We start from the raw sequence: 25067 nt of genomic DNA on the forward strand, positions 1-25067 counted from the left end.
GACCCGCTTTCAGGCGCCGCAGGTCCGGGTCTCCGCCAGGCCCTCCCGAGGCGCAGCCGCCAGAGCAGTGGAGCCGGGGCGCGGGGATGCAGGGGCGCGGGGCGAGGATGCCGGGCGGGGGATGCAGGGACTCGGCGCAGTCTCCCCTCCCGCTCCCGAGAGCGAGGAGAGCGCCGCCCACCTCTGTTTCTCATCTCTGCCTGTGGAGTCAGGGCGCCAAGCTGCTCGGGCTTTACCTGGTTCGGTGGGCAGAAACCAGGGATCCCGGGCAGCAGCCGGAGTCGCCGCCTGGGGCCAAGCACCACAGAGCATCTTGTTCGGTAAGTGCCCGCGCACTGGTGAAAGGCCGGGGGTGTGCAGTGAATGTGCTCCCTTCCTTTGCTGCATTTGCTCTTACAGAGTATTTTCCTTCTGGTTATGGGTGCACGACGTGCACAGGATCCAGCTGTTAGAGGGGCCCCCTACTTGGTTTAGTGCTCTGCAGGTGCTGTCTTGAATAAGGACCTGGCATTGTCATTTGGCACGAAATATGTAACCGGTCCTGCCTTTGGCCGCCTGCCTCTTAAGACATGACGTTAAGTCTCCTGGCCCTTGAAAGAACCTACCCTTGACATGTGAACAAAGCCTCAGTGACTTCCCTGGTTAGATCTCTCTTGGCTCCAAACATCCTGGCTTCACCTGTCCAGGTGAACACTGATATCCTTCTGGGATAACTCACTTTCCTCACTTGTCGGTCTCCTGACAAAGTTCTAGGGATATTATTAACCTCTAGCCCCAAGCCCTGCTAGACCCACCCTAGTGTCATTTAGACATATGCAATAGGTTCTCAAAAAATGCTTACCGTTGGTAAACTGACTTATTGGACTTCCGTAAGTGACCATCTAAACCCTGTACTGTTTAAAGCATTATTCTGTTCATTCGTCACTTGCTCCCCAGTTATACTCTTTGCTGGGACATAATTTAGTTCTCTACTCTAGTTTTAGGTGACAAATGCTCAGTTACTGCCTCTATTATGTTCATTCATCCACTGAGTTAGTTTCTAGATGGTGTCCATGTGACTCTTTTTCATGTCCACCAGAGAGCCTTCTGCGGATGGATGTTAATAGCTGTTAGATAGTAGTGAATTGGTTTTGCTTTTGCTAGTGTATAAAGGAGGTATGGTAAGAGAAGAAACAGACTTTGAAGTAAAAGGAGTCTGGATTGGACCTTGCTATTATTAGCTACTTAAAGGCTTTATTTCTTCATCTATAAAAATGATAATTAGAAAGACTTCCCTGTATGGTTGTTAAGATTAAATGAGATAATATATGTAAAAGAGCATAGCACATAAAAGATCCTTAATATTCATATCCCTTTCTCCACCTTTTAAAGAAACAAGATTATAGTCATCCATGCAGCACTGCTCTTTAGTTTTTGTTCAGAACAAGATTCTGAACCGTATTTATACTAACTTATACTTTACAAGGCATAACTGATCATTTTGGAAACACCAAAAAAGGTTAAATACGATTCCTTCACGATTAAATACTATGTTTGGCTTATTATTTAAAATATCTAATGCCCATTTCCCCACTAACATAAAATTAATAAAAAATGTAATTCAATGCATTGACTCACTGATTTAGCAAACATTTTATCCACATTGCTGAACTTATAAAAAGTGCTAGGTCAGGAGTCTGAACAAAATGAAATAGACCTCTGCCATGGAGTTTACCAAGTTACCTTCAGGGGATACTCTAGAAGAGATCCTTGTGCTGAAAGATTGCAACTATGACATTTTATTCAATCAATGGCGGGACATTAAAAATTGCTTACATTAAATGCATATTGCTGAGTTCCCACTGAACACTTGTTTCTAAGTTTTAACACATGGAAATGCTGCAGTACAATATACCACAGGCAATATATTGTAGAAATCACAACCATTTTCTTCTTATGTACCAACAAATATTTTGGAAGAGGGAAATGAGAGATAAATCTTGTTTTCAATCAAATCGAAAAGATTTGAATAGATAAGTGTGTATATAATGTTGTCAAAGATTCTTCACATTAATTTTGCAAACAGCCAGGATTTGGCTGCTAAAAAATTTCGAGACATTCATTGACTCCTTTACATCAGTGTTCACATGGTCACATAATAAATATTGGAAAGTCTGGATGCCAAATAAACACAGTTTGATTTTAAAGTGTTTAATGCACATACTTTATTTAAATGTTGCTTTGAACACTGAGATATGATTTTAGTATGCTTACAGTTACTCTTAATACATACTTTTAAAACAATGGTCAAAGCAGCAATTACATCAGCCCGCTACAGAAGTGCTATACACCCAATTAGTATTTTGGTAAATTATAAAACAAATGTACACAAGAGCACTTTAGCAGAAGCTAATTTGGGAGACAGCAAACTGCTAAATTCTGTACAGGAATCCAGTGGAAAAAGAGTCATTCTTGGAGATGGAACAACGCCATGACTTCACAGCCTAGAATGTGCAGTATGACCATCAGTGGACCATTTCAACCATCTAACAACCAAGGGGAGCTGCCAGAGAGTCAGGCGGTCTCATGCCAGATGCCAAAAGCAACAGGCAGGTCATCACAGTTTGGCTTCTAAAGACATGACTTTTTATTTCTGCTGAAGTCATCCAGATAAGTGAACATAATAAATGCAATAAAACGTAACCCAACCAGAATTTTATGTCACTTTGCACAGACGCAGGTGTGTGAACTGAAGTGCTAAAGGAAAATACAAATATATGTTTGTGTTTAAGGGTTCAATGCTAAACTTTAACCATCCCTTCCCCCACTGCACCTTGAGGCATTTTCTTATTATAATATTACTGTGAAATTAAATCCTTGTCCATTCTTAGAAAGAAAACTAAATGTCCTGTCTGATACTGAAGACTTAGCATAGGCCTACTCATTCTCTGCCAAGATTTGTTTAAAAAGAATTAAATTAGAAAAAATAATTTCTATTTAAATTACATGCTAACAATTCTTCTAAGTAAGTAATTTCCCATCATAGAGTACTGAAATTCAAAACTGATCCTGCCAAAACTTTTTTTTTTTCAGAAAAAGTGCATACAACTTTGACACACTTAACACAAGGGTCTGTAACAAATAAACGGTTGATGGAAAGCAGGACTGCATGTACACTTGAATATATAAGGTACTTAAGAATTTATACTTGTGAAAAATCACAATGATTTTAAGAATATTTTGCCAAATCAATGATGGCAAATAAAGTTAGGCAACACATTTTAGAAAGATGATTTATATACTACATATTAAATGAAAGGCAAACATAAATACAATTGATTTAAGTTTAATTACATTAGTATAATTTACACCATATCTATACCCACATGGTAATAGCCACATGGCAAATTCACAGTTATAACTGAAAAACTATTTAGAACAGTCCTTTTGTTCCACTACTATTTGCATAATTCCCAGTAATAGACTTAAAAGCCTAATACATGTATGCTTATCTTTTATGGATTATAATAATCTATAAGTTATACTTTAACATTGTGGCTTGAAAAACAGACACTAGTGTGTTTTTATGCTTTAGTCAAAGCTGACTAGTTTCAGGTTTTAAAAACTTGCAGGTTGAGCAGAGCAAAATCCACTCCAGACCAAGGCCTACATGTCCTACAAATTCTTCTTTGTCACAGATGGCAATCCCCCCAATGCATCAGTGACTCTTAAACCTCTGAAGTCAACGACATCACTCCCACGCTTGTTTTTTAAAGTAAAAGAGAGAAATAGCAATGTGAAGAATTCAAAACAAAAATAAAACCTACATTTTTAGAAGGTCGTCTTGTGCTTTAGAGTTTCTGTTTGCTTGTTAGTTTGGAAACTCTCCATACTCCTAAATGTAGCTTCCATGTTTATGTCCCAAGACCCTACTCAGAAAGAGGGAGAAAGTTTTCCAGGTTTCTTAGCCTACCTTTGGTTCCTCACTTCCCAGGCAATGAATAGGAGACCATATCCTTTCTTGTAATGTTTTTCTTTCTTTTACCAAACTTCCTTGAAAAAATAAAAAACACCTTGAAATATTTCCATACCACTTTTTCCCAAAGGATAATTCCTGATTAATACAGGCAGGAAAACTCAAGATTTATTTTCTTCCATTCCCAAAAAGGTGAGATGTGAATATTGATGTTGTGCCCTCTTCCTTCTAATAAGCCTTGAGTAAAACTTAAAAAGTCAACCTGAAAACTAAGAGTTGAAGGTACATCAACTTTATCGTTTTGGTTTTTCTTTTGTTTCCACAGAACTCCACGTCATTCTTAACACTTCAGTATTTTTCTCACATCCTATTATTTTACATGCAAATTACAATATAGCAATGTAGCTTCAAATGCTGTTCTGTTCCTAGGTTTTTCCACATAAGTTACCCACCACAGAATATCTCCTACAGCCATTTTTCATCTATTTCCTTATCTCCCAGTAACCATTGGTTCTCCACTCTGAAACTTCCCTCAGTTTGTCAAGAATTCTTAGAGATAAACATAGCAATAATTGAAAGCTAACTGGTGAAGGAGCTATGCAGGATTGTTCCCTTTCATTTTCCATTAGTCTAAAATATACATATGTACATACATCTACACATACAACAAATTTACACTGTCTGCAGAAATAAACTGCAGATGTAATTCCATACACACATTTAGAGATTCACATTTTAACAGCAAACTTACACACAGATATAAGGAAATATAGTTTTATACTCCTAAATTACATAGCAAGCTGGAATAGATAAGGCTTTTTTTTTTTTAGATTTATTCTTTCTTAGGAGTCTTAGAAAAAGGAGACATAAACCTCAAGCTATGTCTGTAGCAGTTATCAGTCAATGTGGGATTATTTTTACTGACAAATTATCCGACTTGCTTACTCTATACAAAAAGCGATAATATAAACATACTGTATACAAAACACAAAACATAGAATTCGAGATAACAAATGGAAACGTTATACAAAATACTTGATACTGTCAGTATGTAACTCTGTATAGCTTTGACCAAAGAACTCTTAGCCTGGACATTCTTTTCTGATATGAAGGAATAGACATAGCTATATAGCATTCTTACCTACAGAAAAACAGCAATGAATTGACTGGGGGCAGGAGAGACCTGGTGACACAGTTGAAATATGTAAGTGCACTGTTGTACATATGTATACAGCTTAGCAGTGTCATGTTAGCTGAATTAATTTCTTTTGCATTGTTACATTCACCAGTAGGTGATCCAGAGTACAAAATATAGTAACAGAGAACTCAGTTTTCATACTTACTGCTTGGTACAGTTATTAAAAATAAACACTTGCAGATAACCATTGAGTAGCTGTCAAAATACTGACTAGTTTTGAAGAACTTGAAGGCAAGAACCTGGTCAAATGAATAAAGATCAGAAATGGTCAAAAGAAATTCATATAGAAATTTAACACTCAGCAAGTGTATCAAAACCATTTTTCATTTGCTCACTCAGAGACTCATTCACAATAGCTGAATTACACGTATTTATACTGAGTATGTACAGTTAGTTGAACATAAATATGACAGGTATTTATGAAAAACTATGTAGATGGTTACTAAGTTTATAGTGATTTGTGTATTGATCTAGTGAGTCCTAGGGTCACCTTGGTACAGTCGACTTTTTAAAATCTTATCAGTTTCTTGACACAATCAGTGAAGAACTGCACAGAAATTCCAAGTCCCAGCAAGTGATCAGTCCCATCGTCCACTGGAGGCAAAGCTTCTGCTGAATGAGAAGTTGATTTCAGAGGTCTTGTATTTTCCCCAAGCACCAAAAGGCACTACTACTGCAGTAGTGTTATCTTCAGTACCATACTGTATTGCCTGCAAGTTATGGCAGGAAGGAAGAGATGAACAATGGAAATCAGAGTCTGTACAGAAAGAAATGGCCTTTCCCTGGAAGGCCAGACTGGTTTACAACATAGTTACTAACACAATTATTTCACAGTGGTTTGTATCAATCGCATATAGGATAACTGATGTCCCAAACAACTATATTAACTATATGCCACTGTAGCAGTTTTGGCAATAAATACACCAGTGGACTAAGGTACAAAATACATAGCTCCTGAAGAAGAAAACACATGTAAAGCATTTAGCATAGGGACTAATGCAGGGTTAAGGATTCAGTGTTAGCTCTCACCTAGCAATTCTGCTCCTAGGAATTTAGCTTAAAGAAATAATAACCTAAGGAAGTGGATGTGTGTAAAGATATAAAACTATAAGAAAGTTTATTACCGTCTATACAAAATAGAAAATTGGCATAAACTAAACTTCCTACAGTGGAATTATAAATCAATTTTAGGAACTAATGCAAATAGCAAATTATATAGTCAGCATTAATAAGTGCTTGGGATTACAGCAAATGTATTTCAAAAGACCTCAGAGCCTGGGACTTCCTGGGTTCAATCCCTGGTCCGGGAAGATCCCACATGCCATGGAGCAACTAAACCCATGTGCCACAACTACTGAGCCTGCGCTCTAAAGCCCATGAGCCACAATTACTGAAGCCCGCGTGCCTAGAGCCCATGCTCCACAACAAGAGAAGCCTGCGCACCACAACGAGGAGTAGTCCCTGCTCGCCACAACTAGAGAAAGCCCACGCACAGCAACAAAGACCCAATGCAGCCAAAAATAAATAAATAAATTTATTTATTTAAAAAAAAGAAAATACCTCAGAGCCTGAGGTCAAAACTCTGAAGAAAAAGATTGATAAAAAATATGTGATATAGGGGCTTCCCTGGTGGCACAGTGGTTGATAATCTGCCTGCCAATGCAGGGAACACAGGTTCGAGCCCTGGTCCGGGAAGATCCCACATGCCACGGAGCAACTAAGCCCGTGCACCACAACTACTGAGCCTGCGCTCTAGAGCCCGTGAGCCACAACTAGTGAGCCCACGAGCCACAACTACTGAGCCTGCTCTCTAGAGCCCACAAGCTACAACTACTGAAGCCCACACGCCTAGAGCCCGTGCTCTGCAACAAAGAGAAGCCACCGCAATGAGAAGCCCACGCACCACAGCAAAGAGTAGCCCCTGCTCACCACAACTGGAGAAAGCCTGCATGCAGCAATGAAGACCCAATGCAGCCAAAAATAAATAAATAAAATAAATAAAGTAAAAAAAAAAAAAAAAAAGAGCTATCTTGGAAATTTTACATTTTTTTTTTACTGGCTATTATCGAGCTTCCAAATTTTAGCTCTGACTGGCACACCGACATACCACTCATCCATATACCTTTTTGTATTTGTTTGTTTTTACACACCCATTTTTCAAAACCAGAAATTGACTATGCTATAGTGTTTCTACATTGGATATTCATGTGGAGCCGTCTAGTTTAAAATGGTCCAGGGGCTGGATTCAGGAGCTCGGCTGTCTGGGTTTGAAGACCAGTTCTATAACGTGACAATCTTGCCATCTTGAATAAGTTACTTAATGTCTCGGCCTCTGTGCCTCTGCTCTCGTCCTCTGTGAAGAAGGGATAATTCTAGCTCCAGCCTCAGAGGGTTATCGTGATGATTACATGAGTTAAATACATATGAATAGAAAAGTGCCTGACACACGGTGACATTAGTATTTGCTAATGTTATAATTTACCAGTGCTATTACTATCATTTCAAAATGTGTACAAAGCCAAAAAATAAACATAGCTCATTTCCTTGGCATATTAATTTTACTTAACTACTTGGAAGAATTGTAAAAAAAATTTTTTAATTGGAAATATTATGGAGTCAAGTGTAAAATTCAATGTAATACTAAAGCTAAAACACAAGATTTCAAAGAAATCTCCAGTCAGTGGTGGCCCCTCCAGGCTGCACCGAAACCTGCACCTGGCTTTGGCCTCTCCTCCCCGCCCTGGGACTTCTCTAGCAGAAGCTCTGCTGTGTCACCTGTTCAGTAACTGCATGGGCTGCTTCATTGGGATCATGGCACTGATTGACGAAGTCACAAATCTCTTGACTGTTTACCATGAAGTTAATTCCATCTGTAGTGAGGACCAGGAAGCTGTCATCAGCATGATGTAGCTGCAATCAGAACCAAATGCACAGGATTAGAAACTAGACTCAGCCTTAGAATAATCTTCATAATTCAACAATTTTATCTGTTTTCTGAGTGGTCATCCGTGTTTCAGAGCTTGTAGGCAAACAGAGTGAAAATGGAAGGCCTGCATTTAGGGCAAAAATGGCAACGTTTAGCATCAATCACTGAGGACAAACCTAACGTTTACTTAGTAACACCATGAGGAAGAAGCCAGATAGCTAAATGCTGACACGCAGCTTGATGTAATGGCTGAGAGCACTGTCTCAGGAGCCAGGCTTCCTGGTTGTGAAACCCACCTCTATTTTTCAACGGGGCAAACATAGGTAGGTTGAAGTGTATATGCTCCAGATTTGTTTTCTCTGCAAAATGGGGTAGGAGTAGCTATTTTGAACAGAGCCTGGCACATAGTAAACTGCTATGTAAGTGTTTGTTAGACGATATGAATATAAGTGGGATATCTATAAGACATAAAATCGTTCAATAAATTAACAGTCATTTGCTGCCATTATTGGGAGCCTACACTATAATGTGCCAGGTACTAGAGCAGGCTGGGGGTTGCACAGGTGAAGTGTCAGCTCACCACTGGGTGTATGCTGGGGGAAGTGTGGCGTACTGGGGGCAATGATTAGTAGCAAGCAGAAGATGTCACAAAAAGAGAGGTGGGACAATTATTTAGCTTGGTGGAAAAAGGAAGTCAGGCTCAGCTTCCAAGGGAGAGTGATGCTGAATGATGAGGTGCAGGTGAGGAAGGGCACCACAGTGATGCTTCCAGGCAAATTCCACAGCAGGGTGAAACAACGCCAACACTTCATCATACATTAGGCCAGGAAAATACTATCCTATTCTATCTGAAAAGTTTATCTATCCTTCCATTAATAACTTCTGTTTAAAAGCCATTCTGGGGACTTCCCTGGTGGTGCAGTGGTTAAGAATCTGCCTTCCAATGCAGGGGACGCGGGTTCAATCCCTGGTCGGGGAACTGAGATCCCGCATGCCGCAGGATGTGGCAGCTAAGCCCGTGTGCCGCAACTACTGAGACCATGCTCTCTGGAGCCCGAGCGCCACAACGAGAGAGGAGCCCATGCACCACGAGGAAGAGCCTGCATGCCACATCGAAAAGACCCCATGCGCCACAAGTAAGACCCGACGCAGCCCAAAACCAATAAATAAATAAATGAATGAATGAATATTTTTTCAAAAACTAAGAATAAAAGTCACTCTGGCTTCAATTAAGGCTTCCAAGAAAGCCTGCGGCTGGGGCTGGAGACAATCCTGCATTCCTTCCTTGCCCGTGTATCAAGGGTTTGCAAGTCCTTTCTTACCTTAATCCTCTTTGTTTCCGGTTCTGCTATTACACCACTGGTTTTAAGATCCAGATCTCCAAGACTCCTGGTCATCGCGAGTCTGCCGTTCACGTGAGGCTGTCCCAAACTATTCCAAGCTATAAAACCGCCACATTTCTTAATCCTGGTCAAAAAAAAGTTAAAAGACTACGTTGTGATACCCAGAAAACCAAGGCTCCGTTAAACTTAAGCATGATATCAGTTTAAAATGCAAGGTTTTATTTCTATCTTGAACTATATAAATACTATCCTTATAGAAAGATTGATGAGTGGAGGTGGTACCTTTCTTTTTCATCTTTTCTTTCCGGAGTATGGTCAATTGTCAGCTTCATGGGTTTTCCTTTTCTGCACAAAATAGCTCGGCTATCGCCAACACTGGCTACAACCAGTTCAATACCATCTCTCAAAAGGGCTACTGTTGCAGTAGTCCCAGAGGTCAGAAGGGTCGCTGCAGACACCATGAAAAAGAGTACAAGTCAGTGACAGTCAAATGATTGGATGTGGAATTTTTATTACAAGATAAAACTTAGGCATGTTAAACTAATGCTGAAATGTATCATTCTAATTTAACTAGAGCTATGCAAATAAAATGCAAATGAACTATGTAAGTAAGATCATGCAGAGAAAGAGGTATTTAATTCAGTAACAAGGCTCCATGCAAACAGAAAAAGTTGCTAACCTAATTTGGTAAAAAATGCATCACTGTCTCCAAGTGGCTTCTATTTATATACAGTAGGGTTCACTTGAATGGATCATTATTACACCTTTGTGTGTACATCAGGTGTTGGGATTAAGAGTATTACATTTTAGATTGGCTAATATGGCAGGATGATTTAGGTCTACAGAGCCCATTCAGGCAAGCCAACTTTTCTAAAATCTATGGACTCAGCTTTTTTCTTCCATTTCTTACCCCTATCCTGTGAAATTATCATCAGTTAATAGGCTAAGCAAGATATGCCAAGTGCCTCACTGGCTCTTCAAGCACTATATTTTATATTCTTTCCTTCTACACCTGTTTTAATTTTACAAATGTTCACCAAAAAAAAAAAAAAAAAGAAATCCTAAAACGTTTAAAGGTTCACATTCGTTTCTCATCTTTGTCCTCCCCAGACATGAAACAAAGGTACAGCCATCATTATATTAGGAGTAAATCTGGAGGGCAGGGAATGAAATTCATTCTAGTTTCCCATAAACTAGGTATAGTTCACACTTGTCGTTCCACCGAACAATCAGTCTGTCCCCAGATGCAGGACAGTGCTGCCAAGTGCTCATCCTGTGGTCAAGCCCGGGGCCCAGAGCACCCCAAGAATATTAATGTCCTCTGACCAATAACAAAATTATACGTTGCTTGGCTGGAGGTCACCGCTATTTCCTCTATCCAATCCAAAGTGCATTTTTGCATCTTTCTTTGGTGTATTCTAACAGTGTCTCCCTGAGTTCTTTACTACTTGTTAAAATGTTTGAGGGTGCATTGAGCCTTGTCAAAGTGAGAATACTGTGAAATTATGGGCTAAAAAGGAAAGCAAATTGAAAAAATTAAAAAAGATAGCATTTAAAGCAGGTATTATCTTCAGTAACATGGTTAATTCTTTAAAGCGTCTAAGTAAAATATTCAGGTGATCATCTAAAGATGATTTTGACTTCAAAGGCAGATTTAGGAAAAATGAAGTGCTATTGACTGACTGAGGCTCAGTCTTTCCCTTTTTTTTTTTTTGAGACAATTTTAAAAACAGCAGTAATGCTGTTTTTCCAATCAGTATATTAAAATGCCTGCTTTAATCAGAAGAGGAAAATGGAAAAAAAACATGAGTAAACCCTGCTTAATCTTCTATATCCGTGCCGAATTTACTTTATGGAGAAAGAGCATATATAGTTGCACTATCTTCCCATTTATCTCTTTTGATTTTGGAACTGCTGTGCCAGAGTAGTATCATCTTGGCAAAACTAAAATATATTACATATCATAGTTGTACAAGACAAACGTTTTAGTGTATCAGTGATGTTTATATTACAAATGTCAACTTGTGAGTGTCCTAAAACATTATACAAGGGAAGCTTTACAGTTAAACCTCTGTAATCTTTTCAAATGATGAGAAGAGCCAGGCGAGAAAACACAGGCGTTTACTCAGATGCTACCTGTCCAGGGAGTTTAGTATTCTCCTTTGTTTAAACTGACAGGAGCAGCTTTTCTCTTTTTTTTTTTTGGCTGCGCTACACAGCAGCACGTGGGATCTGAGTTCCCTGACCAGGGATCGAACTGGTGCCCCCTGTAGTGCAAGCTCGGAGTCTTAACCACCAGGGAAGTCCCAGGAGCAGCTTTTTCTTAAAAGTGTTTTTTAATTGGCTACGTCAAGAGTTAAAACCTCATAAATGAAAACTTCAAGTTTAGCTGCTTAGGATTATAATTCATGGCTCTGCCGTTTGGGAATTTAAAAGAGCTTGAGTTTTTAACCAACCCAACTTCACAGTTCCAAAATCCCAGGATTTATGGGAAAGTTTTCAAAACTGTTGATTCTGGTTTGCTAAGCATCTAAGAATATAAATATTAAATCGGCATGTATTTTCATTTAACATTTAACATGGAAGTAAAAATTCTCACTTTTTTCCCTAACAACAGAACTATAAAACTAAGACATCTTTCAATAAGTTCTTAACACTCACTGGACATTTTCTACTGCAAGTCATCTCAACTAATGGGACAAAGAGGATGTGGGAACCTTCCAGTAGTCCAGGCTAGGAACCGCTGGACTCCTTCACCTGGGACAAAATTAAGCAGATCTCTCTTTCCACTGAAGCCCAGCATATAGTGTCCACGGGCTCCAGGTCTAGAGCTGCTGACCAGGCACAGTTCTCTGCCACAAATAACACGCACAGAGGCAAATAGGAAATTCACCCAGGAATTGTGCTCAAACATTACAAACCTGCAACACAGGGGAGGGTAGAGAAAGAGCTGCAAAATAAGGGGAAGGGTTTTATTTTGGTGAAAATTTCACTAGCAAATTATATAATATTCCAGGAGATGCCAAATCAATGATTCCAAAACTCAGTTTGCCCAAGTTGATGGTATTTTGTAGTTGAGTCTGTTTTTCATCACAGAGCAACACTTCTTAGTTTTGTGGCTTCCTAAGGTAGGAAAACCTATGTACAAATGTATGTGTACTGAGACACATTTTGTGGTGACACAGACACACATCTACATACTCATGCACACACACACAGTCCATCAGTCAGTCTTGAAGAGTAAATCAGTACCTTTATTGAGTTGAAAAAAATGCACTGGAAATTTGTTTGGTATGAATATCAGAACTATCCCAGTTACAAAAGGGAAAAAATTCATGGGAATTCATGGATAGAGCACTGAATAGTTCGTATCTGACAAGCATACCAGAGAGGATGTAAACTACAGTATACCACCAAATTACTGGGAGTTAAATATAAATCAAGAAGGAATCAAAGCACCTCCTATACCAGATACAAGGAGTGACTTATTTGTTAATGGTGCTAAATGCAGGGATTTTAGTATCTAGAAGGCATTTTTTGCATAGACGATTAATTTAAATTAATTGTTTAAATAAAGGCTAGCAAGGCTCTTGAGCTCTAATGAATGTTTACAATTTTATGTAACTCATAAAATGGGAGTTTCTGCAGCTCTCTCTTTCCTCCAGTGTTGCAGGTCAATATATCAAAAGAAAAATGATCAAGATTTTGAATGGCAACATAAAGAGTAAAGTTGTACTTTTCAAAGTATAACCCCCCCAGTAATTATTCAACTGTGTAAAAAATAATATGTATAAACCAATACAGTTTCAATGTTTATTAAAAATGGGCATTCTAGACATGTGTGAATCATAAACACTACATCAGTAACAAGTTGAAGCAGTAACAGCACAATAAGAATATCTCTTCAATGCTGTCCCTATTTTTTTGCTTTTGGCTGCCTCCAACATAAGAAGGGAAATCAAAAACATTGCATTTCTCACACTGGTTACTTTTTAGTTTAATTCTTCCATAAAGAGATCAAGTAACATGAAGAGCGTGGAAGTTTCCAATGAGACTCACAATGCTGCCACCAACGTCTCCCACTCTGAACGTCAGAGCAAGTCTTCTCTTTTTGATCCATTTGTCTCTTGGGGAGCTTTGTTGCTTTCAAATCTTAAGCAATCTAGAAACACTTCGAAGAGTTTATCGGATATATAGGATATCATCTAAGTTTTCTACCATCTGGTTTAAGTGACAATTTGTTCATTAAACAATAGACTAATGGGACATCATTTGAACTTACTGGCTGGTTTCATTAATTGTAAAAATACACATGACTGGTATAAAATGAATACAGAATATTCAAAGATGATGATGAAATTAGCTATTTGTAAATAAGGGTAAGTTGAAAATGCATCTACAACAAATCAATAAAAATAGCCAGCCATTTCTTAAGGGCTCTTTCTTGATAAGTGGCATTCTGATTTTATTCTCCTCAAACTACCCCCATTTTAAACTGAAATAGTAAATATTTGAAATGCTAATGAGATAATTTGAAGTATTTTATGCAGATATTGGATGAAAGTCTTAAAAAGAAGAGAGTGTTTTATTTTCACTTTCTTTTGAGAAAGCTAATAGTATGACGTGGGGCACTCTTCTCTACCTGAAATTCCAGCCTTAGCGATTCATTCCTATGGTTTAACCGATCTCTTTTCAGCTTTCCTTACTCAAAACTCAAATCCCCCCTAGAAGTGATAACTCATTAAAATATATACATTATATTAATAATTCAGTTAAATCAGCTATAGGATAATCAAGGAATAAGTTATAATAACTTTGGTAAGAAAGAGTAGGCAGTGGAGATCAGTTTAGTCCAAATAATTATTGAGTACCTTCCAGACTCTCTACAGGGTGCTGAACCCTAGAGATTCAAAAATGAATAAGCCATGGCCCCTACCCTCAAGCTGAACACGGAAAGGGTTCAAGGAGGGAAAATGGAGCTGATGCTAAAAGAAAAGGTGAAAGAAATTGGAGAGGGCAAACTGCACTTAGTTCACAATTTTATTTAACTAGCATCGGTCCTACTCACAGCTATGCCAAAAATAATATTATTCGCTCTTACAATACTGATACTGCTTCAGTTCTTACTAAAAACTAAAAGATGTTTTTTAATTTAAGTAATAACTTTGAAATCTGAAGTGGTACACTTTTTTTTTTAAATCCACATATTGAAAGGTTAAACAACGTACAGCATCCTGTATTTAGTGGCTTTAATATATTTGATAAAATAGCCCCCAAATATCAAAAGGCAATTTTTGCCACCTTTGAAAGCCTTGGCAACTGATTAAGAATAAATTTAAAGTTGTTCTCAAAATACTTACTTAAAAAAAAACACACAGACTAATTGATCTATAAGAATACATCCAAAATAAGACTTAAGAACAACAATGTCATAACAGACCCTTTCTTCATTCTGTCATGCTCCATTATACTTGCAAGCAAATGGCCATCAAATGAAAAATAAATTTTAGAATATCTTATGAAAGGTCTGAGGTCATTAAGTCAAAGTATGTGACAGAGGAACTAAGTTAAATAAATAAATTTTCATTTCATTATTAGAAATGAAGTACATTTTTATGATTAATTTCTTTGGACAACTGAATTGATGTGAGAAAGGTATCTTTAGAAAGGTTCTTTTAAGGTAGGCAAGTTAAGTCAATTCTCTCCCTAAGTTCAAAATTCCCTTTAACTGTAATTTATTATTTAATAAATGAAAGGAGTACTCTCACATTTTATACCAAATCTATCACTGTTTTAAGCATCTTCGTCAAGTAGATCCTTTACAAAAGGGCTGACTGCACCCATGAAGGGTTAATGGTTTTTGATTGTTGGCCACATTCCCATGGTAAACTTGAACATTCCTTTCTGAAAACCTTGCCCAGTGAGCTCTACCTATTTACACAACAGCTGGGGCACACCACCTGCACTACAGCCGATAAACTTCGTGGTGTGATACACAGCCGACCTGCTTATGGATGAGATAAGAGCATACCAATCTTCAGAGTTATAAAAATACAAATATAAGAAAGTGTTTTGATGTCGTCTTCACTTTCGTATGTTTTACCCACGAGGAACCCGTACAGAATCCTATGCTAAAATCTACCGTCTCTCAACCCTTATTTTCACAAGGTGAGGGGCCAGCTGGAAGGCGGAAAAAGAGTCCAAAGGAAAGAAGAAGAGAAAATGGGCCTGAATAATCTACAAACGAGAAAATAAATCCCTGAACTGAACAAAGAGAGTGGACTCTAATGCTTTTCGGAGAAGTATGATGGTGGTAAGGTTCTCAAAAAAGAGGAGGAAAAACTTCTTAAAATGGAAAATAGAGCCATCCTAGAGTCATCCTCTCTAATACTCATCATTAAATACGCCCATGAGAGAGGCCACGGTGGGTGCCAGGAACATCTCAGCCCTAACTCTGCAGTTGACCTTTTACCTCTCTCTGAGTTTCACTTCCTTATCTGTGAAATAGCAAGAATTTCCAGCCCTACTACTCCAACTGAAAATTACAAAAATAACATTGCTGCGATACACTTTGACCTCCTTTAAACAAAAGGATGAACAAAACACAGGTTAATGTTACTTCATGATTCATTTTCAAATCGGTTATGAGGTCTATATGCATACATTTAATGGCTGCTGCAGAAATTTTCGAGATTAACTTTATGAGCAACAAATTGGGGGGCCAGCTAACCAAAAAACATCAGCTACATTTTCCTGAAATGGTTTTGATAAATTTAGTCAAAATCAGAAACATTTTACTTTCAAAATGTAAGGTCATACAGTACACAAATTCTAAAATTCAGCTGACATGGCCTTGTGTTTAACAAATTAAAAAAATGTCAACTAGTTACCACAGGAAAGCTGCAAGATCAAGCTTTTTTAAGAAATGGAAGAAAAAATATCTTCCTTCTAATTTTACAGAGTAGTGCATATTAGCCATTGTCTTTTTCTGTTGAGGACCAATTAGCAGTTTTCTTCTGGTGTGGACATTTACTCTCTGGGTAGATTAGATTACCCTGTAGTGAATTTCAGTACTTGCTCGTCAGATTCCTCTAAAAAAAAAACCCCAAAATAATAAACCCTCTCATAGTACGGACCTCTTCCCCATAAAACAAGCAATCAAACAGATTAAAAAATGTTTTTTAATCTTTTTAAAATTGAAATTCAATATCAGAACCATTTTGGAGCTCCAATTTCTAAAACAATCTCCAATATAGTTCATTTAAAAGTGGATTTATTTGGATTCCAAATAACATTTAAAGTGATTCTTCATTTTAAAAAAATCATTTTCAACATAAGCATCCTTACAAATAAACTTACATTAAAATCCCCACCCCTGGGGCCTCCCTGGTGGCGCAGTGGTTGAGAGTCCGCCTGCCGATGCAGGGGATACGGGTTCGTGCCCCGGTCTGGGAGGATCCCATATGCCGCGGAGCGGCTGGGCCCGTGAGCCATGGCCGCTGGGCCTGCGCGTCCGGAGCCTGTGCTCCGCAACGGGAGAGGCCACAACAGTGAGAGGCCCGCATACCGCAAAAAGAAAAAAAAAAAAAATCCCCACCCCTAAAGGGCTTAAAGTGTTTCCTTTTTCCCTGAAATGCCCCAGGACAGTAAGGAAAGAGATTGCTTTACTTACCAACAGCAGACAGGTGGGCGTGCCTTGCAAAGGCTTTATCTATTTCTAGAAAAGCCAAGGTCAACACAGTTTCCAAGTTCTCCTCCTTAGGAAGCAAATCCCTTCGTGGAGAGGAAAAAAGAGCCCCAAACAATCATTTGACAACAGGTTTCTAGCCTTCCTCTTGGTCCCTCCAGCTAGCAGAGTCATTCCATACAATGGACCTCTGTGGCTCGCCTTTCAGAGGCTTAAGATCCACATATTAACGAATCAAATTGAGAAAGAATCAGGCACAGAGATAAGCCTTTAAAAACAGTAAAATAAAAGCCCAAGTCTCCATCCTTAAAAAATTAATCCTCACTATCACAACCCTGAGAAGTCAAGAGTTCCTTTATATTAAATTTAAGCCACTGAGTTCCTTTGTGGAATAAGGCAAAATATATATAAATCAACTGATGAACGGTATGAATCACTATGCTTGGGAAGAAGAGTCACATGGTCATAACTGTCACGTGTTCTCCCCCTCTTTTAATTCTAGCAGTAGCGTGACCCTCAAAAATACATTAATAATAATTGCGGTAAATAAACTTTTTAAAGAGCTCCAAAGCACCCTCATTAAAAGCATTTTCCCTATTCTAATGCCAATCATCTAAAGCTATTTTCAACAAGTATTCCAAGCTATTCATACCACTTGAAAGAATAATTACCACTTATTGAAGCACTGTGTGCCCTGCACTGACAGGAGATTCTCAGAGTACATGAGATCATGTACTTTATTATGTTAATTCACTTGAAATGATCACAAGTCAAGTGCTGCAGATTCTGGTCAATGCTCTCACCAAGGGAGTTGTTAAAACATACATATTTCTGAAGTGGTAATAATCATCTGTAATAACTGGCATGCTTGAGCAACTGCTTGTTCATAAAACAGTAGTGTGAAAGCACTTAAATAACTACCTTAACAGTGAAGGTTGGGACTTCCCTGGTGGTACAGTGGTTAAGAATCTGCCTGCCAACTCAGGGGACATGCGTTCGAGCCCTGGTCCGGGAAGATCCCACATGCCGCAGAGTAACTAAGCCCGTGTGCCACAACTACTGAGCCTGTGCTCTAGAGCCCACGAGCCACAACTACTGAGTCTGCGCTCTAGAGCCCACGAGCCACAACTACTGAAGCCCGCGCGCCTGGAGCCCGTGCTCCACAACAAGAGAAGCCACTGCAGTGAGAAGCCTGCGCACCGCAAGGAAGAGTAGCCCCTGCTCGCCGCAACTAGAGAAAGCCCGCGCACAGCAACGAAGACTCGACGCAGCCATACATACATAAACAAACAAACAAAAAAAAAACAGTGAATGTCTCGGCCAAAAGGTGAAAGTTTAAACAGGAAGCATAAGGCACACTGCCAAGAGTGAAAGCCATTGTATCATTTGTACGTACTGGATGCATTTCTCCATGTGGGTGTGACAGAAATCGGCCGCCGCCGGTCCGCCATGGCCATCATACACCGCAAAGTACAGGACTTCGTCTGTCAGCTGAGCAAAGCCAAACCGGTCTTCGTTCTCTTTTCGTTTGCCAATCTGCGAGGCGCAGCCCACGTTCGCCAAGCTGACTTTGGGAATCGGCTTGCCATACTTAATGCTGGGCGGCAGCAGAATCGGCTCATCGATGCGGTTATCCCAGATGCCAAAATTATCCCAGGTGGCTGGTCGTCCACTGCCATCAGGGTCAAACCGAGAACACCTGGTCTCTGAAGTGGAGCTGTGGCACGTGGGCGTCACCGACCTGTCGTCCTGCAGCAGGCGGGCGCCGAGCAGCGCTCTCCTCCTCACCTGGTTCCCAGCACTTCTAACCAAAGTAAGTAAGGCAGCTGTGGACATAACTCCAGAGGACTCGGGAATGAGGGAAAGGTCAGTGGAACAACAGTGGGCTGTCTTCCAGAGAAACGATGCAACTGAGTAGAAAGAAACAGAGAAAGAGAGAGAGAGAGAGACTCCATCAATAATTTCAAATATAACTGATATATCATTAGATAGCACCACGAATGAAGTCTGTAAAGAAGGTGGCACTTAACAGCCTACTTCTAAGAATAGTGGATCAAAAATGAATTGATTTACCTACCCCATTCACAGGGTTTACATTCTATAAAAATTTGACAATGTGCACAGCTCACATAGAACAAGTGCTTCTCCAACTTTAACCTACAGTCACTTGGGGATCTTGCTAAAATGTGAACTCTGATTCCGTCTGTCAGGTGAGGCCTGAGAGGCCGTATTTCAAACCAGCTCCCTGGTCCCGCAAACAAGGTGCTGGTCGGGCGGGCCCACACTTTGAGTAGCGAGAATATAGAAAACAGGTGTAACTAAATAGTTTTCCCTTCATCAATGCACGCCATTGCTCTGAAGAAAAGGTGGGGAAAAATATTAACCATAACAAAGTCTCTTACGAGAGTTAGAAATTAAAAAAAACCAACTGGTTAATAGACTATTTATGATAGTTCTGTACTCAGTGCCCAAGTTTTAGCAAAGCTACAATCTAGGACCTCAGTTCAGTTTAAGATTTCTCAACTTACTAAACTTTATTATTCTGGTTAATGTAAATTGGGTCGTGCAAACACGTGCCAGAGGCACAAGGATAAGCCAGCTCTCGTGTGTGTGATCTCAGGAACGGGGGGGGGGGGAACTGCACATGTGACAAGCAGCCCTGATTTATGAGCCACTGATCTATGCATTTACATTAACAGCTGCAGCTCATCCGAAAGCCGCCCCTGGGCGCTGGCAGGGGGAATTCCTACACCCCTGCAGGAAGGGCTGTGTTTCTGGCAGTTTGCCATACAAATAAGGTTCTAAGCAGAAATTGGTCTCCATAGTGTTTCGCTCTGTTACTTTATGAATTAAAAACCAACTGTAAAAAATAGCACAATGTTACGATTTGATAATGCCGGTGGAGGGTGTACAGGTGTTATATTATTCTCAACTGCACCTTTGAATTGTTTCACAATATAAAAATGAATTTGAAAAAAATGTGTCTCCCCAAAAGGCACACATGAACTCACACAAAAAGCCCAGCTTGAATTCATCTACAAGAAAATGCATTACAGATTTGAAACAATCATTTTCAAATAAGTTTTTGGAAATCAGTCTAGCTGTGTGTAGGAAGGACCATTACTCCTTTCAGTAAGTAAAGCAGTAGAAGGAAAGGATGAGGTTCCAAAGAACGCCCTTGGATACCTAAGCAATGGAAGACATCTGAGCCCTGCTTTCTTAGAATTTAGAATGAAGATGGCCTCCCAAACTATTAATGGGTCACAAAAGACTTAGGAGGCCTTTCCCTCTTGGCCTTTTAGCTGATATCATGTAGTAAAGTCTGAAATTCACTTCTTTTATGACAATACTGGGGTCGGGGGAGACACAGCACCTCCGGTTATCAAAGGGAAACCACATCCCATTACCAAAAAAAGAGGTGTTTACTCCTTTGCTTCTGTTTGAAGGTTATATGTTATTCAAAACCAAAAACTGTGTCAAATAAAGGTAAACTTGTGGAGAACTTTCAAAGCATAATACAATCTAGCAAGTAAGAACTAAGTACTAATTCTTGATGGAGATAATTCACAAAGCAGCTTTATGTTATAGAAAAAAAAACTTTAAATATGTTTATTAGAAAACATTCACATTTGAAGAGGGCACCAGAAATTAGCAAAGTACTATTCTTTTGGCTTCAGTCCAAAGCATGTATACCATACTCAGCCTTGTGCTACTTTGTAGTGACACACCTACTTTAAGCAAGAGTTCTAGAATTCCAAACTAGGAAATATTAAGTTTTTCTTCAGCTCTTCTAGGATACCCTTTTCTCTCTCTCTCTCTCTCTCTCTCTCTCTTCCAAAAGTAAAATAAATAAAATGAACAGAGCTGCACTCATATCAGGGAACATATATCCACTGGAAACATTATTTAAGAATGAAAACATGCAGCTTGAGCATTTCTTGAAGCCTGCATAAAGTAAATTCAGTCTTCAACCTGGCCTCCTTCCTCATTCCTTATCTATACAATCATCTCAGATAGTAAGCAGAATAGTCACAGGAAACTATTTACTTTAAGGCATACTATTGGCTATTGGGGTAGATGAAATGTAACGCAGATATATTGCCAGCTTACAAACCAAGGTAGCGTCACTTATGCAAGCAGGGTAGTGTCTAAAGAAGTGGTTCAGTCTCCTTTGCCTTATGCAATATAACTAAATCATTACTAATCTGAGGGAACAACTCAGAGAGGACCTGTGTCCCCAAGCTAAAAAACAACTTTGAATTAAACCTGCACATGAAGAAGTTTCCTTCAGAGCTTCAAACTACAAATCATTCATCATAGCCCACCCCCCCCATGCCCCTGGAAATGACGAGGCGCTGACTAGCAAGTGGAATTTATACTGTGGGGAAAAAACAAAAGCCTTTAAAAGAAAGTGTTCTTTATAACAAAAAGAGTAGAGAACAAAGTGACAAACACCTAAGAAATATTTTTATTATATGTCAGTTCAGCAATTAAAAATGGGCATGGGTTTGTCGTTCTGCAAACCAAAAATAGTTATTCAGGAACCCTTTATGTCAATCTCTCAATCGGAAATCAAGGCTAGCTTATTTTCATTTTAACATTTACATTCAGTCTTTGAAAGTCAAAGTAATCCAAAAGAGTCAAAGGGCAGAAGTAATTCTGCTTGAAAGACATTTGAAGACACAAAAATGTCAGAGGAAAAGTTAAATGAACCAAGAGCCCAAGAATACATTATGCTGCACATTATATTCTACTAGCAAAAATAAAATTTAAAAACTAGGCTCAGCAAGAAAATAAAGACAAATAACTTGATTGGAATCCTAGCTACATAGCAGGTTATTTATATAAGCAACCTAGCTATACTAATAGTCATATAACAGAAGGGGGGGAAATGGACAGTCTTCCACCTAGGCCAAACTTTTCCAAATTCTTTTTTACTCCCCAATCAAAACAAAATGTATGGCTCATGATTTACTTTAATCACATGAATTTTTTAAAACGTGTGAGTGTGAGCCTGCATATATTCTACATACTGACAATAAATAAACGCTGAAAATACTTTCCATTTTCATCGTTTTAACATTCATTTGTGTGAGCAGCCTCCATCTTCCTCCTCCTCAATGCTTTTGGTTAATCTCATACTTTAAAGTCCTGACACAGAACTCTGACATTTGAACAAAGTTGACCCCTGACTGAACAACGCTGACTAGCAGGGGGGATTCTCAGCAAAGAGGGTTAAATGAAATAAGTTGTGAGTCCACAAGAGCAGGCATAGAGATTCCACAGTAGAGCGCTGGTGAAAAGCCACATCCTGAGAGTAGGAAATCTTGGGTGAAAAGCATCAGAAGGGAAAAAAAAAAAAAGGCATTTGGTTGCTAGTAAACTTTTGAAGTATACACTTTGTTTAAAAATAAAAGGGGGGGAGTGATGAAGAAAAGCCACATATACAGCTACAAGATTGCTATGCCTATTTTACATTTTCATCTTATTCCAATTTTATAATCCCGCAATGATTTAAACACCTTGGAGCTGTCCAAATGTACTTTTGGAAAAGGGAGGCGCTCCCAGTCTCTGGCAGCAGCGTGCACTTGGGATGTGAGTTAAACTACTCTTGACTGTTGAAAGCAGGTAGAAAGGACAGTTTATTGCTGTCATGTTAAGCACATGCCAAAATTGCTCAGGAGTTCTAGGGATCAGTACTACTGAAACTTGCTTAGACTTATACCTCTAGCAAAAATACTTAACGAAGTATTCACATTTGCCCGTTATAAAGTGGCACTCAGGTATCTTTATATCAGTAACTTACACAGTGGAAACACCGAAAATTTTAATATTCTTGAAATAATTCTTTAACCACTCTAGAAAAAAAAAATCATCCCAATCGATTCAAATATTATGGAAACCTCCAGAATGTATTTCAGGAAATTTGGACTCCAATATCCTCTTTACCAGTACCCTGCTAGGAGGAAGGAAAGAAAATCTACTAGTCTACATGAGGGAGGAAACAAAAACAACAGAAACCTCCAATGACTCTTCTTAGGTTTGATGTGAACATATGTATTTAGATGTGTGAATAGAGAAAAGAACATGGGAGCAATGAAAAGTATTCATCATTCTAATTCCGTAAATATCTTGTAAAACATTTCAGTTAATGTGGATACAGACCATATTCCAAACCTTCATTTAAGAATTTTCCAGAACAACTGAGTATAAAGTGTGTATTTTAGCCTTTTTCATTTCCTCTAGAGCACTTAATACAACGTTGAGATCTACACATTAAATTTTCACTAAATGTTTTTAAAAAAGAAGAATTATTTTCCTTTACGTTCTATCACCAGCACCTCTCCCACTCTTCCTCTTCTCTAAGATTCCAGTCAAGGGAAGTAGGTGCCTGGGTTGGTGACCAACAGAAACCGACTAAGGTTCCAAGAAAAAAATCCTGAAAAATTATAACTGAGACTTTTTTCCCCCTAGACTACGACACTATTGCTGTCTTTCAAGACCATCATAACCTGTCACCTTAGCTGCCCAATTCTGAAAGCGACGACCACCTCCTTCTTTCCTCCGCACTGGCGGAGTGTGCAAGGACCGGAGAGGCCTTGCTGCACACTTCCAGTCTGAAGCTCAGAAAGGCCGGTGGAGCTTTAGAGAATCCAAATTCCCTGGCTGTTGCCACCCGGAGTCTCGCCTTTGTCAGCTCCTGGGAAATCTCTAATCTACAGACAGCGGCTGCGAAAGAAGACGTCAGCAGCCACAAGGCCTTGAGATTATAGTGCGCTCTTGGCAAAGCAAGACCCACGTCCTCAGATCGACCCCAGCTAGGGCTCTGCATCCTCTCTTCCGATCCCCTGAAAAGCTCACCCTTGGACAGTTCGGGATCCTGGGCTTGGCTCGCTGGCCGGGACAGCTGAGCGACCCAGGACGATACACCGCAGCAAGCGCAGCCTCCCGCCGGCGCGGTGCGCGGCACTGCGGCCAGCTGGGTTCCCTCGCGCACCTTCCGCCGCCCAGACCCCGCCTCCCAACCACAGTCTCCGCGAACAGATTCCAGCCACCGCCACGTCTCCCTCGGCCCGGCCGCAGCTGCAGCGGCGACAAGGCGCTGACCCCCGCAGCATCATCGCGTCCGGGGGGTTGGGGCTAGGCGACTCGGGGCCTCGCTAAAGGGAAGCGAGGAAGGGTGGCCCCTGCTTCCCGTCCATCGACCCTTCCATGATCCCCTCCCTCCTTCCAGCCCGGCCCACCACCCTCGCTCGGCAGGAGCCTCCAGCTTGCAATCAAGTTCAGGCCGAGCGCGAAGGCTCCGCAGAAAATGCCGGCAGCCGGTGGCTCAGCCAAGGTGGGCCCCGCCCGGACATGCTGCTCCAGACCTCGAAAAGAAAGCAAGCTGTGCACAGAGAACCCAGGCACTGACCTCCGGGCTCGGACTGAAGGGGCTGGGGAACTAAACAGATATTTCCCCTCCCCTCTCCTCCCCTCCCCTCCCTGGGGAACCCTCCTCCATTTACCCTCCATTCCGCGGACCGGGAGCAGTGGGCTGTGCCCCCACCCGTAAGTATCATAAACGGTTAAATAAATGAAGTACACTCTCCAGGCTCTTACCTCGTGATGGCAATGTCCCTGGAAAAATTGTAATTAGCTAACGGAGGGCGGGAGAGGGGTTTTCTGTAAATAAGACTGCCTTCTCCGATGTTTCCAGTCTCTGGAGCAAGCAGTTAGAACAGCCACTGGTTCATCTGCTGGAAATTCTCGAGAATTTTTCTCGGGCAGCTGCCAGATGGAGAGGGGAAAGTCTGTTCCCGCTGACTGATGGCAGCTCCGACCAATCCTCGCTCAGCAACGAGGCGCGCCCGCCTCCCGGGCTCTCGGTCGCAGCCAATCACAGGTTCTGACGGGACCGAGCCTCCCCGCAAGGGCAGTTGGACTTGGCTGACTTTCAGCAGCTCACCTCAGAGCGA

General features: G+C 40.2%; 2 protein-coding genes across 3 annotated transcripts; one reads left to right on the forward strand and one right to left on the reverse strand.

The window, feature by feature from the left end:
• The first annotated feature begins 103 nt into the window (after window positions 1-103).
• On the forward strand, window positions 104-23737 carry LOC308615103 (uncharacterized protein). The gene is made up of 2 exons (XM_081230179.1): window positions 104-320; window positions 23584-23737. Exons 1-2 carry the CDS (start codon window positions 108-110, stop codon window positions 23728-23730), a joined length of 360 nt encoding a protein of 119 aa, XP_081086305.1. The 5' UTR covers window positions 104-107; the 3' UTR covers window positions 23731-23737.
• Window positions 2112-24861, reverse strand: PPM1K (protein phosphatase, Mg2+/Mn2+ dependent 1K). 2 transcript variants are annotated; one of them, XM_081230148.1, is made up of 7 exons: window positions 24712-24861; window positions 18506-19019; window positions 17095-17195; window positions 9705-9870; window positions 9402-9546; window positions 7929-8063; window positions 2112-5863 (listed from the first exon to the last, which is right to left on the reverse strand). In XM_081230148.1, exons 2-7 carry the CDS (start codon window positions 18943-18945, stop codon window positions 5732-5734), a joined length of 1119 nt encoding a protein of 372 aa, XP_081086274.1. In that variant the 5' UTR covers window positions 18946-19019; window positions 24712-24861; the 3' UTR covers window positions 2112-5731. The 2 variants fall into 2 exon arrangements, with proteins under 2 accessions (XP_081086274.1, XP_081086275.1); XM_081230149.1 differs by lacking the exon at window positions 24712-24861 and adding an exon at window positions 23971-24209.
• Between the last annotated feature and the right edge of the window lie 206 nt (window positions 24862-25067).

The sequence above is a fragment of the Mesoplodon bidens genome (genome assembly GCF_964165515.1).
Source record: "Mesoplodon bidens genome assembly, chromosome: 1".
In the NCBI taxonomy this organism is placed as follows: domain Eukaryota; kingdom Metazoa; phylum Chordata; class Mammalia; order Artiodactyla; family Ziphiidae; genus Mesoplodon; species Mesoplodon bidens.